Here is a 13,596-nt window from a genome sequence, read left to right on the forward strand (position 1 = left end):
AATTTATCTGAGCAAAATGGTTTCGGTCGCAGACAATCGCTGATGATCGTCAGTTTTACAAGTCGCCGGTGGTCGCAAGTAATCGTAAGCTCTAGTGTGACTGGGGTTTAAGTCATTTATAATTATTTGAAAAAAAAGTACAAAACTAGAAATACAGCAATTTGACTTAAAAAAATGCTGAGTAAATCTTCCGGAATCTTTTTGCTTGCCATGGAAAGTAGTTAAAGGCCCAATATGCCTTAGAAATGTTTTAATTTACATTTCTGCTGTTTATATTTAGTGTACTATAGTTTCCAGAATGTTACTCATTTGCCAATTATCTAAACCATTTTTTTTTGCTCTTTTGTATTTTTGCAATTATTACAGTTATAGTTATTTATTAGTTTGTAAGGAAGTCAAAATTCTACTTTGTTTACATTTTGATACTTTTATGGTAAAAAAAACCAGAGCACTACTTTTTCGGGTAAAAGCATCTGACATACTCTAAAAGCATTATTTTGACGTTATAATACGCATGTTTGCCCTTTCTAAAACAAGTAAATATTTATATGATTCTAAGGCATAATGTGCCTTCTAGGAAAATCATTACATTTTTCATTTCTTCATCTTCACAAATCAGCATCCAAATTACATATACCAACTTAATGTTTTTAAATATGCAAATCATAATGGTTTTTGTTTTCCAACGTATTGTCATGCAAGTTTGTTTTTTAATTACACTTTGATTCTTTTACCGCAGTGTAATTCTAAAAAGAATCTTAGGCTTACCTTTGACTCGACTAAGATCCGGTATCTTGTAGTCATTTGAAAAGTTTCGAGTCATGTTGACAATAAACAGGCCGTGTCCAGTGTCGATATGTGATTTATCGAGATCTTTAGGTAGAATCATATACATTTGATTGTCCAGAACAACTTCAGCAACCACAGTCACGTGACTGGTTCCTGCACATCTATCTACAAGCGCATGCGCCGAGTTTTGGATATCCTCGTACAAATGTGTACACTGCAATTAATGTACTTAAAATAACACTTTTGTGAAAAAAATACATGTATTTGTAATGAATTTACACGGAACATTTTCAATCATTTTCAGATTTAGAAAAGGGGAGTCATATATTGCTCGCTCGCGTTGCTCATTATCTTTTTTCCCCACGAGATAGTGTCCTTTGACTACGAGATAAGTAAATTCGGCGCTTCTGTAGCATCGTTACAGTAACACAGATAATAACGACATGTACACTTAGTTTTTTTTATGTCACGAGAACGAGATAACTATTATCTCGTGGTTAATAGGAGTTAAGCAAAGAAGTAAATTTGTCACCTCCCTAGCACCGTAATACATGTAAAAGCACAGATAATACACGTGCACGTCGTTATTTATCTCACGGGAACGAGATAACTAAATGATTTAAATAAAATACTATCGCCTGACTACGAGATAAATAAAGAAGTGGAAAAACTACCTCTGTGGCGTTTTAGACTGCTTGAACAAGCTTATCTTGTAACGTTTATTGATCAAAATGATTCCAGTACTTAAATGTTAACCCTAAAACCACTATTTTAATGGATTTACTGCATTGAATAAGGAAGATCTGAATTAAAGTTTGGGACGTACAAAGAAAAAGCTACTGATGGTATTGTGCCTAAACAGACTGCATGGGATTGCAGGCTGGCCTGGCTCTATAATGGGTGCAAATACTTTTCACTTCCGGTTCAAGTAGGTAAGGGTTAAATGGCGAAAAAGCAATAATAATGGTGTAGGAATTTGGTACTTACTTGGACAGTGTCTGTTTTCTCCCCCATACGACTCTTCTCTTCATTTAAAATATATATTGGACTTAAAGGCCTCTTCCTTTTCCTTCTAAATTTCAAAAATGATTTCCGGTTACCTCCGATGATTTCCGTCAATATGATATCCGGAATCCTTGCATATTTTTGCGAGACTTGTCTCTTTATACGATGAATCATTTTATGTGAAATATGTACATTTTCTGAAAGAAAAATAGAACTGTTTTGATAAAAAAAAATGAAGATGAAGAAAAAAATGAAGATTTACGTAGGATGGTCCCCTATGGTACCACTGTTCTTATTATTTCCAGCAAATTGTACACATAAAAAGAACTTGTATTTACTATTTTAATAAATTGTGTTTAACTGTCGCATCTTGCCTTTAAAATACACCTGTCATTCATAGAATAACTCAATGATTTAAATTAGAAACATCTATGGTCATTCAGACATGTTTTGAATGGCAGCTTAAACGGAGAGCACTATGGTACCGTGGTATGTAAATTGATGGCCCTTTTTGGCTTCAGTAGAACTTTTTCAATAAAATATGACATCACTACAGTTTCAGCAGACGACCTTCACTTGTCAGAACATGAAATTATCAGTTTAACTGGTAAATGTGGGGTAAAATTTAAAAAAAATTCCAACACACTCGGGTAGTTTTGGATTTTCCTATCAATGACAGAAATTTATTTAAAATGAAAATATTTCTAACAATTTTTATCCAAATTAAAAAAGCAGCACTTCCACTTTCACTTTAATGATGGAATCATTCAATTGGTCCCGTTCAGTGTGTAAAGAAACACATTTTCTGATTGCATCGGAATAGGCAAGGACGCGGTACCCGCGGGGAGTAGTATATATAAAAATAATTTGAAATAAATGTGTGATGACAATCAAGCTAAGCTCGACATTTCGGTATCTGGGCCTCCGTAAAATTGTGTTAAAGTCACTGACTTTAAATCACTTGCCCCTCAGCGCTATACGGAAAATTTTAATTGTTTTAAGGTGAGGAAGCTATCAAGATAGATTAAAGAATGTCAGTTGTTCTAAACAGGTACCCGTTCGCAACCGAAATAATGCTGCAATCGAGGCCTTCCTTCGAACTTGAAGGCAAACAGTCGTCATAAGACCTTTTCAGTTACGGTGTGTCTTAAATTTAAAGCTCACACAACAAACACAACAATTATAGCGGCAGTAAATTTAATACCAGCTGTGGCAATTTGTTTCAAAATTTCAGCTTTGACATTTTTTTTTTTTAGATTAGACACAGCCTCATCTGACAATACCTCCAGCGTTATTCTAGTAAATGGCAAGAAAGGTATGTTTTTTGTTGTCCCATAAACCGTGCCAATCTGATTAAGAAGAAAAAAAGGGACAATTTTATATGATAATAGCACATTAAACTGATTATCAACGCAAAACATGCACAAATTGCACGATCTAAAAACGCTCGTTTTCGTATTAGCAACTCTATTAGGATATAAAACCATATTATCGCAGACGTTTGTTTTTACATTAACATTTTATTTCAAATTTCAACCTCCCTTAATATGTAAGGCATCGCATGAACACATTTTTATTTCAAAATAAGGTTCAAGTTATCAAATTGATTTTCTTTTTTTTATATTTTGCAAAAGCATGCATAGTGTGTGCAAGTGTAGTACTTAAACTATTTTATTCTTATTTGTCATTCGAAACCATTCATTTATTTTTTTTCTATTGTAAGTTTCTGAAATTAAATAACACTTTAATTCCTTTAAAGTTTGTTTATTCATTGCACTAAAATTAGAGCGGTTTTTATGTTTTCATTAAAGCAGTATGCCTCCAGATCCATGCTAATATTCATGAAAATTTTGAAAATGTATTTCAAGATTGTATATGGTAAAGTGAACAAAGAAAATAATTTTCATATTGCAAATTTATACTATGAAGAACCGAAGTGCGCACAAATAACAACGCATTTCTACATTGTAGACTTAACTACATATGTGCATAAAATTTATAATTGCGTTTTGGTCTCGATTCAAATTTCATCATTTAAGAAATAGAGTTGTAATTTACACTGCAAAAATTAATTTATTCTTTAATTGCTTTTTAATGCGCAGCGTTAGCGTAGCCACTGGTCACGTGCGTCTTTCTCCCGTATTTCTTTGAAAACAGTCTAAAGTTGCTTGGGTTTTCTTCACATGAACTTGTCGTCATTAACAACTTGCATTATTATAAATTCTTTATACTGCCGGGCTATACAGGAGAATAAAGCCAGAACGATATAAATACGCGGCGAGGCGCTAGAAAATTGTATTACTAATATTATATTTCAGGTTCAATGTTTAATTAGCAACGATCAGCACATAGCATGACTTTGGCTTGGGCTAAGACTACTTTGAATAGTAAAATAATCATATTTCATCAATGAATATGGCATTCCTTTTTTAAACAACCAGGAAGGAGTGTTGTTGTGGGTTTTGTTCCTTCTAAATCATATCAAAACTCATATTTGATTAACAGCTGTCAAAGAAAAGGCAAATTTTGATAAATCGTATAAAAAAGGACAACTGTTTGAGAAATTTATTTCACAGCACGTGTTAAGCCAAAACATGTTCCCTAAATTGAATTACCATAACATGATGAGGCATTTTATTTATTAAAATGGTGTAAATCAAATCCGATTTTTACATATAGCCAATGAATTCAATCTAGACAAAACCATACACCTTTTATGGGATTATTTCAAAATACATTTACTGACTGAAAGCTAAAAGTTCAGATCATGAACGGAGGCCATACGGCAGAAATATATCTGCACTGGTAGCACTGGTAGCATGGGCTGTAATATTAAATCAAAGATGATCTTTCTGTTGAAAATGTGTCAGTGTTAAAACTGGAGTGCAGGCACTAGATAGCCCACACTTAAGAGCATGCTCATTGATTTGTCCATTTTGCGGGGTTTACATATTGTAACGACAAATGTTTTTTTTTATGTTTGACTTTGATTTAAAAGAAAAAGAACATAAAAAAACAGGCAATCTGATTAATATTAGGAGACTACGCCCCCTCGTACAAATCAGATAACCTCGTTTTTCGATGCTCTTTCTATTACTTATGACCTGGATTACTAATATGATCATAGTTAATGGAAAGACATATTATATTATGAGTGAATAATAAAATCTGTTCTGTTCTGTTTATTTTTTTTGTCACATTTTGAAAAGGCACTACCCTTGATTTTAGTTGCAATGTGTCCCACAAATATGGGTATTTTTTTTCCTTTTTTGTAAATCAACATAATAAAACAGGATGTGGTTGCCGTAGACACATATTTTTACCATGATGGTAATTTTACATATGATTTATCTTATAAAAAATAATTATATGTGTGAGTAAAGAAACTACTCGTATATATACATGTACTTGAAAGGGAAGATCAAATAAAGCCGTGAAAATAATTTCTAATTGGACAATACAAATGAATTATATAATCTGACGTCAACATTTATATAAAACATAAGTTTCATATGTACATTATATATCTAATATCCGCCTTGAAGATTTATCAACAGTTTGATATTTGATATGTTATCAAATATATTTACCTTTTTTATGGACTCGTGCAGTTTCAAGTTTGATTATAATACTTCGAAAACCCTCCTCTGTTAAAATATTTATTCGATAAGGGCGAACAATCTACAATTCAATTATTTTCGAACCACAATCATCGTATTACAGGAAAAAGGTGAAAATCCATTTCCCAGCAGCGTTTCATAAACGCTTGAAAGTAAAAAAATCATGAAAGCTTGAAAACGAAACTTAAAATCATTTATAAACTCATTTAAATAGTTGTCCATCCTTGAGATTTTTTAAGTGGTATTTAATGAAAAGGGTGATCTCGTTTCAACTAACCATCCCCACTGTTCCTAGAATTGCGTAAGGTCCATTTCAGCATTCGCATATTAAATTTATGAAATATTTCAACAGTGATTGATGTGAATTTAAATAATTTAACTTATTTTTACACGATGTACTTTTAAAAAAAAACGACATCGTGTAAAAATACGTTAAAGAAACGTTGAACCTCCACAGCTTTAGAAAAGTACTCGAGTTAATTTTAAAACGCAGTAGTTTTCTCTTATAAGTAAGACTATAAGTAGACGTTTAAGAAATGATTTACGTTCACTGCTTTGGAAACTTCTTAACTTGTATAATATTTCAATTTGTAGAATAAGTTTCATTTATTTACCCTTTCTAATATTTATTATCTATATATTTTTTAAAAGTTTTTTAATGATAAAAAGAATCTCAGATGTTTACCATGTCAAGGATTATAATTTACAGCTCGTCATTAAAGATCCTGTAACACAAATTTTTATGATTTTGTATCATAAATATGAGGCTCAAATTGAGATTTATCAATTTTGTAAGTTCCAAAAAGCATTTTTTATAAAGATGTTACCGAATTTAACATGTCATATAAATAAAGGGAGGTAATGAAAAAAAATATTTTCTATAAAGTCTTAGTCAATTTTTAAATAAGAAATCAATGTATATATTTTAATGATTACATATAATATGTACAAATATTTGCAGTACATATTTTACATACTAGTATTCTACTATGTTTGAAAATTGTTTTATAAGCATAATTATATACATATATATATAATTTCACTTAAGTGTGGTATACAACCTCAATAACAACATACAGGATCTTTAAACTCGTGTAATAAAATTATTTATTATATGTTCTAAATATAGCTGCAGTCTCATTGGTCCAATAGTAGTCAACATAACGTTTTCACTGGGTGTAGAATCATATTCACTGGCTGAATTGGAATAGATTGAGATCATATATCGTAGACTGTTAATAACGCTTGCTTATTAAAACAATATGTTGCGTTTGGTTCTTTATGGTATATTTCTCGATATCATCACTTAACAATTATATTTAAAAGTTACACCAACTACTTTTGTATACGCAGCGTTCGCGTAGTTGTTGCAAGCGTTACACGTGCGTCTTTTTTACCGCACCTTAACGAAACAGACAAAAGTTGTACATGTATCAAGTTGTACTTTTTAATCCTTGTAATCTATTCATATGATAAATCAAATTATTGACTAGTGTGCCATTTAATATGGGACAGAAAGTCATATTGATCTCGGCTATCGCCTCAGCAAATATGTCATCTGCCGGTGAATATCACATCATATTCAATGGCACACTAGTCTATGATTGTAAAATAATATAAAGTATATTCCAACTCGTTTGAGATTATATATATGTGTGTATAATATTATAAAATTTCACCTACAAACATCAAGTTGTAGGTCACTGATCAGAGGTGTGCAACTATGCATATCTCATAAATTACATGATTTTATTTCACCATAATTCCTTGAAACTACCTAAAATAAACGATAAAACGATTAAGTTGAACACAATGCGTTATTTATGTTGAAAAAAGCAATAAACGCAAACATTAGTACTGGAGAGTGTAAAATTTTCTTTCATGATTAAGTTACTTAAATAGTACTAAAAGGCATATGAGGAGCCAGAAGGTGTGTTAGAGTATCATGAACACGAAGGTTTTGTTAATCTGGTTTAAAACATACATAAAATGCAACATTACATAACTTACTCAATAGCTTTTTTTTTTAAACATACATAAAATGTAACATTACATGAAATTTTGGATATTAACTTACGTTCTTTTTGTTTGTTTGTTTGTTTTAGTTTTAGTTTTGTCGATATACTATTTAAATGACGTAGTAACTAAACTTAAAAGTACTAAGTTTAGTCTTTAAAAAACAACAGAGCGTACATGTCTAAACCAACAACGCCCCCCCCCCCCGAAAAAAAAAAACAACAAAAAAAACAAAACAAAAAAACAAAACAAAACAAAAAATAAAAAACAACAACAACAACAAAACAACAATGACAACAGAACAAAAAAAACATAAACAAAAAACACACAGATAACAACTGTCTGACCATCGTTATAATTAGTATAATCACTAAAAATGGCATTCACTCAGTGAATAAAAGGCTGTGTCAGAGTAACCTCCCTTTGCAAAAAATACCCTGTATTCCATATCAACCCGATGCTCTATGCACTATTCACCTAGACGAATAACCCGGCCTTGTATTGAACTTTATGCATCACAGGGGAACATATTGGCTTGAATAACTAAAAAGAAGATTTTTTTCACCTTGTCAATTTATGACTTTCACAAAATCTTAATACACCGCACGTATGAAAAGAAAATCAAATTAAAGAAAATGAAATTTCTTTTCATGCTGCAAAAAAAGCTGTTGGCAGCCGTCTATCGCTGCAGGATACGATGACATGTTTAAAAAACGAATAAGTTACACGAATGTAGGGAACGAATGTCGATTTTTTAAATTCATTCCATATGCATCCTAAGTAAATTAATAATTCGTGTTTATCAAAAAATAATTGAAATCATAAAACATGGTGTCATTAGTATTCGAACAATAGCATTTTTCTTTAAAGTTGCATGCCTCCGAATGAGCCTAAATATTTCAAGAAAATCAAACGTGAGAAAATATATCTAAGATATTAGGAAAAGTTAAAAGTTATAAGATTCAAGTGATTCCTTAATTTTTTTTATACGATTAATGACTGATTTAACAGTATTCTTTGGCGTGACTAACGCTGTAAGGGCTAATTTTGCTTATTTTGACCTATTCTGGTAATTGACGTGGGTTGTAAGTGATACTTGCAATGTGTTAATTAGTTTCTATGTTTACTTCACAATATTTCGCTTTTAAATACATTTTTCAAATTTTCATGAAAATAAGCATGAATCTGGAGACATGCTGCTTTAAGACTTGACTATGTTACATGTAAGTAATATATTAATATAACAGTCAGAATCATTTAACAGGAGTGAATACTAATATTGCAATGTACATGTATAAACGGTAAAAATATGTTTAAGCCTTTGGTGCATAACGTTACAGACAATGGTATAGGTGAAACATTATGCTATTATTGCCTTTCTTTTACAATCATACGATCATTATTATTGAGTAAGAATCTTTTTTTTCATGTACTGTACTTTCTATGAGAATTATAATCTCCTACCATGAATGTGTTTGGTTTTTGTATGTTTGTTTTGCTGGGTACTAAGTCACACCGCCAAAATAAGGACCATATTGCGACTTTTAAGCTTTTACTTGTAAAGGAAACCTTTTGGTGTCATTCTGTACATAATTTCAGGCACGAACGGGCACCAGAATAGAGCAACCGACGTTATGTTAGCTAGTCGACGAAATTCCACGGACTCCGGCGGGATTTGAGCCCCATAAGTGGTTTGAAGTCAGCGACGTTACCTACTCGGCCACGGACGCCCAGTAAAGTATCATAAAATATGATCATGAGTTTTGAATTGGGGAATAAAGAACAAAATGAGAAAATTAATAAAACATAACAAGATAAAATCTCAATTTAGGCAATACCAATTATCAACTTAAAATTCGTTTTTAATTATTCATCATACAGGCCGAATTTTTTTTTTTATTTCTAATGACCTTATCGGAGGGAGTATTAATAACACGCGGTGATAGCTGACATAACGTATAAACCGCAACATTTTTCCGTAATGCATGAAAGCAAACTACTAGTAAGTCTTCCTAGAATATAGAAAATAGAACAATGGTTAGCTCATTTATTTTTCTGTTTCATCGGAAAGCTTTATCTAAATTATTTATTTTAACTTACATTGTACAAATGCACATCCAGTTAAAGACGTCTAAATTTCAGAGATAAAAAATAATGTTGAAGTTGATTAACAAAAACTAATTTGCTGGTGGCATAGAGGTGTTTAAAGCAACGTTTTTGGAAATTGAAAAGGAAATGAAATTAAATAGAGGATATTTGTTTAGTTCAGTGTAAGATCGAAATTTATTATATACTTATAAATGAAATATTGAGAAATATTGATGAAATAAAATGCGTATTTTCATTTTCCGTATTTCCACTGTAAAAATTTATTTTTCACTGCAGTGAAACATATTTTCCGTATTTTCACTGGTGTCTTGCCAGACTACTTTCTTTTAAATGCTGCCAGTACACAAAATTTAAAGGAAAGTCTTTTAAATTTTAATGTCAGAAAAGAGAAAAATGTATATAATAAACAGAAAATTCAAGTTTTTTCTATAAATACATGATTTATTTTCATCTTGTGGCATGAAAATTACCATATTTCACTCGTGGCTAACGCCACTCATGAAATATTTATTTTCATACCACTCGATGAAAATAAATCATGTATTTATAGAAAAAACTTGAATATCCTCTATATATTTCACCGAGTGAACACCAAAAGGTATATTTCACGAGTGGCGCAGCCACGAGTGAAATATGAACTTTTGGTGTTCACAAGGTGAAATATCTTTCGATCTTACACTTAACTAAACAAATTTTCTTTTTATTATATGCAAAGAAACGTTTTAAAAAGACATTAAACCTAATACTGAATGAAAAAGCGCCAAATAATAATACAACGTGACGTCATTTACGACGTCACGTCATTAAGTTGGTACCCAGTTCTGTGCACGCTGGTATTTCACTGAAACAACGTAAGGGGCTTAAATTCAAAACAGTGAAATTATCAAAGTGGTAATTTCACTGTTTCAAACAGTGAAATTACCAGTTTTATATCACTTATATATTTCTATAAACCACCGAAAAGCATGTAATAAAGCGATTTACAACATCGATTATATAATTATATTGTTTTTATGACTTTATTATTTGAGCTCAATTATAACAATTTACGAGTTTAAATAAATGATTCCTCATTCCCCCAATGAACCTATTCCTCAAGTTGACACACTTAAAAACTTTTTTTTAGAAAGAATACGCTATATTTTTAAAGGCCCATCAAGCCCTAAAAGCATGTTGTTTTTTTCGTCTTCTTTTTCACATATATTTTTAGCCCTATATGTGTAAAAGCTTTGCCCGATTGTCATTATTGGGTCATTTTGCACAATACAAATGCTTATTCTGGATAAACAGGATGAGGGAATGATCTGAAAATGTGCACACATGTTATTAGTTCAGACCTACATCAAATGGTACAGAAATCTTGGGTAAAACATTCCAATCCCATCATGTCAAAAAAACTCAGTAGAGTCCCTTTAAGCAAATAAATAACACGGAAAGAATCGAAGGGAAAATTTGAATTGTTGTAAATTTTATGGTTTACCAATGAAAATAAAGTATTTTTGAAATAATGAAATAAACTAAATTTTTGCCTGCATTATGTGAAGTTACAAATTCAGTGAAGCAAGGAAAAGATTATGGTAATGGTCCTCTTTACTTCGATTTGGTATACTTGAACTGCATTCGGGTATAACAATATGTGTTAAATGGCCATAACTTAAACCTAAAATATCTTGCTAAATTCAGCTAAATCATGACTTATTGTGCAGCAATTAAACGTTTTTAAAGCATAAATAGGGTATTAAAGAACATATTAAACAGATCAAAAATTGTATTGGGTAATCGAAAACTTTTTTGATCGACGGTACGAAGGGAGACAACTTCTTGTATAAGCGTGATATTTTCAATGATCAAAGGAAATAATAACTGTCAGATCGTCAGTTTTCTTTATAAATCGACGCTACTGATGGTTTTCAATAAGATGTATTATTAGATGGTTTACCTAATAAATTATGTTTTAATGAATTAATTGTTTCTGCCAGTATTGTCTTTAACAAACAGGTAAAAAATGGTCCGCAAGCCTGTAAGGATTAAGCCTAGTTCAAAACGTCATATCATTTTATCCGCTTTATTATTCTGCAACTTTGTAACGTCGCTTTTCAATGGATAAGCTTAGTTCATATATCAACTTTATTATACTGCGACTTTGTAACGGGACAAGCTAGACTTCCATAGCATCTATATACGTGGCTGCAGCAACATTTATTTATTATTTTCTATCTGTAAGTTATTAAAATGAAACAATGGTGAAGTTTTATATATTCGTTATATATTTTTACATAATATTGTTTTTTATATGACCGTCACCTATTTTTATTGGACCATATTTTTATAACATTTTATCAAAAAGCTTTATAATAAATAACAAAATAAGAAACAGTTTAGCCCCGGTCACGCTCGTATGATTTTCACGCAACACCGAGATATCCATATTTTACACCCGATTCGTACGAATTTATTGTAAGATTAACAAAAGGTAATTTTAAAATCAGTTATCGTTTTGTACCACCCTCTTTGACTAGAGTATTTTGGTGACAATCTTGTATGATAAAAAAATACATTGAAAAAGGCCTTTGGTAATGAGTTTTATTTGATGCGAAAGTAACTGCCATTTATTTCTTATATTTTGTATATTAAACACATACATTATTTTTAATGTGATCTGTATGGGACAGATCTAGACAACTTATACAAAAGACGGCCTTCGTGGTATTTTTTCTAACATTTCATTATTTGTTAATTGAATTCAATATTCAAGAAAGAATCATAATTTTATTTATTTACTTTTTTTTGGGGGGGGGGGGGGCGGGCGGCGGGGGTAGAAAATAATAGAAAACAGAAAACAGTGCCATGTGCTAGCAAAAAATAAACATGTTTTGCACTTATCGATACAGTCTCATTTTAATACGCAGCCAGTTTATTTACTAATTCTCTAAAGGTTAAAAAAGCAAGTGATTTGTAACATTTACATGGTGTTTTCGGTGAACTTATACCGGAGCATAGGTTCAGTGCTTCAGGACTCGAACCCATGACTAAAATTCCAGTAAATCTAACGCTGTACCTAATCAGCAACGCTAGAATACTTTGAAATAACTGTTTTTAAAAATGAAGCTAGAAAAGACAAGTAAAAAAGAAAAATCATACCGATTTCTTGCAGGTCCTGAAAGTACGACGCGTGCAAAGCACTTCCGGTTGTAATTATTGTGCACGCACACCAAGTTATGAGTAAATAATGCATAACAGTTCCCCGCGATTTTTTCTTACCCGAAAAATCAAATGCATTCAAATGTATGACTAAATTTTAATGTAAATAATTTTAGCTTACTGCATTTAATATATTTGATATATATATTAAGATTAACTAAATTTTCATATCGTTTCAAGCTTATATGTTCAATGAGTATAAATATTTTTTCATGGCTGAACGCATCGCCTATCTCATTTGCATATCCAAGTCATGCAAAATTACCCTCTTCATTTATCCTGATTTAATACCTTTGTAAGTACCAGTGAAATCTTTTCATGTGTAAACGTAAAATCACACCTCCCGTGCGGTGTCATTCAATAAGATTGTGAACATATATACGCAAGATAATGGTTAAAATTTTATTAAACTCATTTCGACAGAAAAGAAATTATGTTTTAGAAATATTAAAATGTTGTATGAGAATGAAAAAGAAAATAAATTGAAAACAAGACAGAACTTTTGAAAATCTGCGAGATTTCAGAAAAGAAAGTACAGTGGTAAAGTGTGGAGAGACTTTCAGGCCATAAATAAATATTGTTTAGGCACAGATTAAGAATTAAGAGTAACAATGCAGGATTATAATCACATTCTGCTTTCTTATCAAGTTGTTTTATCCTAAAAGTGATCTGCAGATTGTCGAAACTAGGATCAATAAAAATAGGATAAGAATAAGGATCAATATTATTATTTTCCAGATCGATAATTTCGATCGGTATTAGGATAAAATTACTTGATCAGGAAGCAGGGGAGTAGTTTGCACGGAATGGAACGGTATCGAGTTTATTGTCGGACTATAGCCATGATCCGACAGAG

General features: G+C 31.3%; 1 protein-coding gene across 1 annotated transcript in view; it reads right to left on the reverse strand.

The window, feature by feature from the left end:
- LOC132719123 (A disintegrin and metalloproteinase with thrombospondin motifs adt-2-like) overlaps positions 1 to 12,922 on the reverse strand; it is a 28,475-nt gene extending 15,553 nt beyond the window's left edge. Inside the window, exons 1-3 of the mRNA XM_060702867.1 lie at positions 12,681 to 12,922; positions 1,777 to 1,991; positions 769 to 1,003 (exon numbers count right to left, since the gene is read on the reverse strand). Of these exons, the coding sequence (XP_060558850.1) occupies positions 769 to 1,003; positions 1,777 to 1,991; positions 12,681 to 12,774 (544 nt within the window). The 5' untranslated portion in view covers positions 12,775 to 12,922. The remainder of the gene's footprint in view (positions 1 to 768; positions 1,004 to 1,776; positions 1,992 to 12,680) is intronic.
- Between the last annotated feature and the right edge of the window lie 674 nt (positions 12,923 to 13,596).

This window comes from Ruditapes philippinarum, unplaced genomic scaffold, assembly GCF_026571515.1.
Source record: "Ruditapes philippinarum isolate M1 unplaced genomic scaffold, ASM2657151v2 ctg2103_1_1_1_1, whole genome shotgun sequence".
Lineage (NCBI taxonomy): Eukaryota > Metazoa > Mollusca > Bivalvia > Venerida > Veneridae > Ruditapes > Ruditapes philippinarum.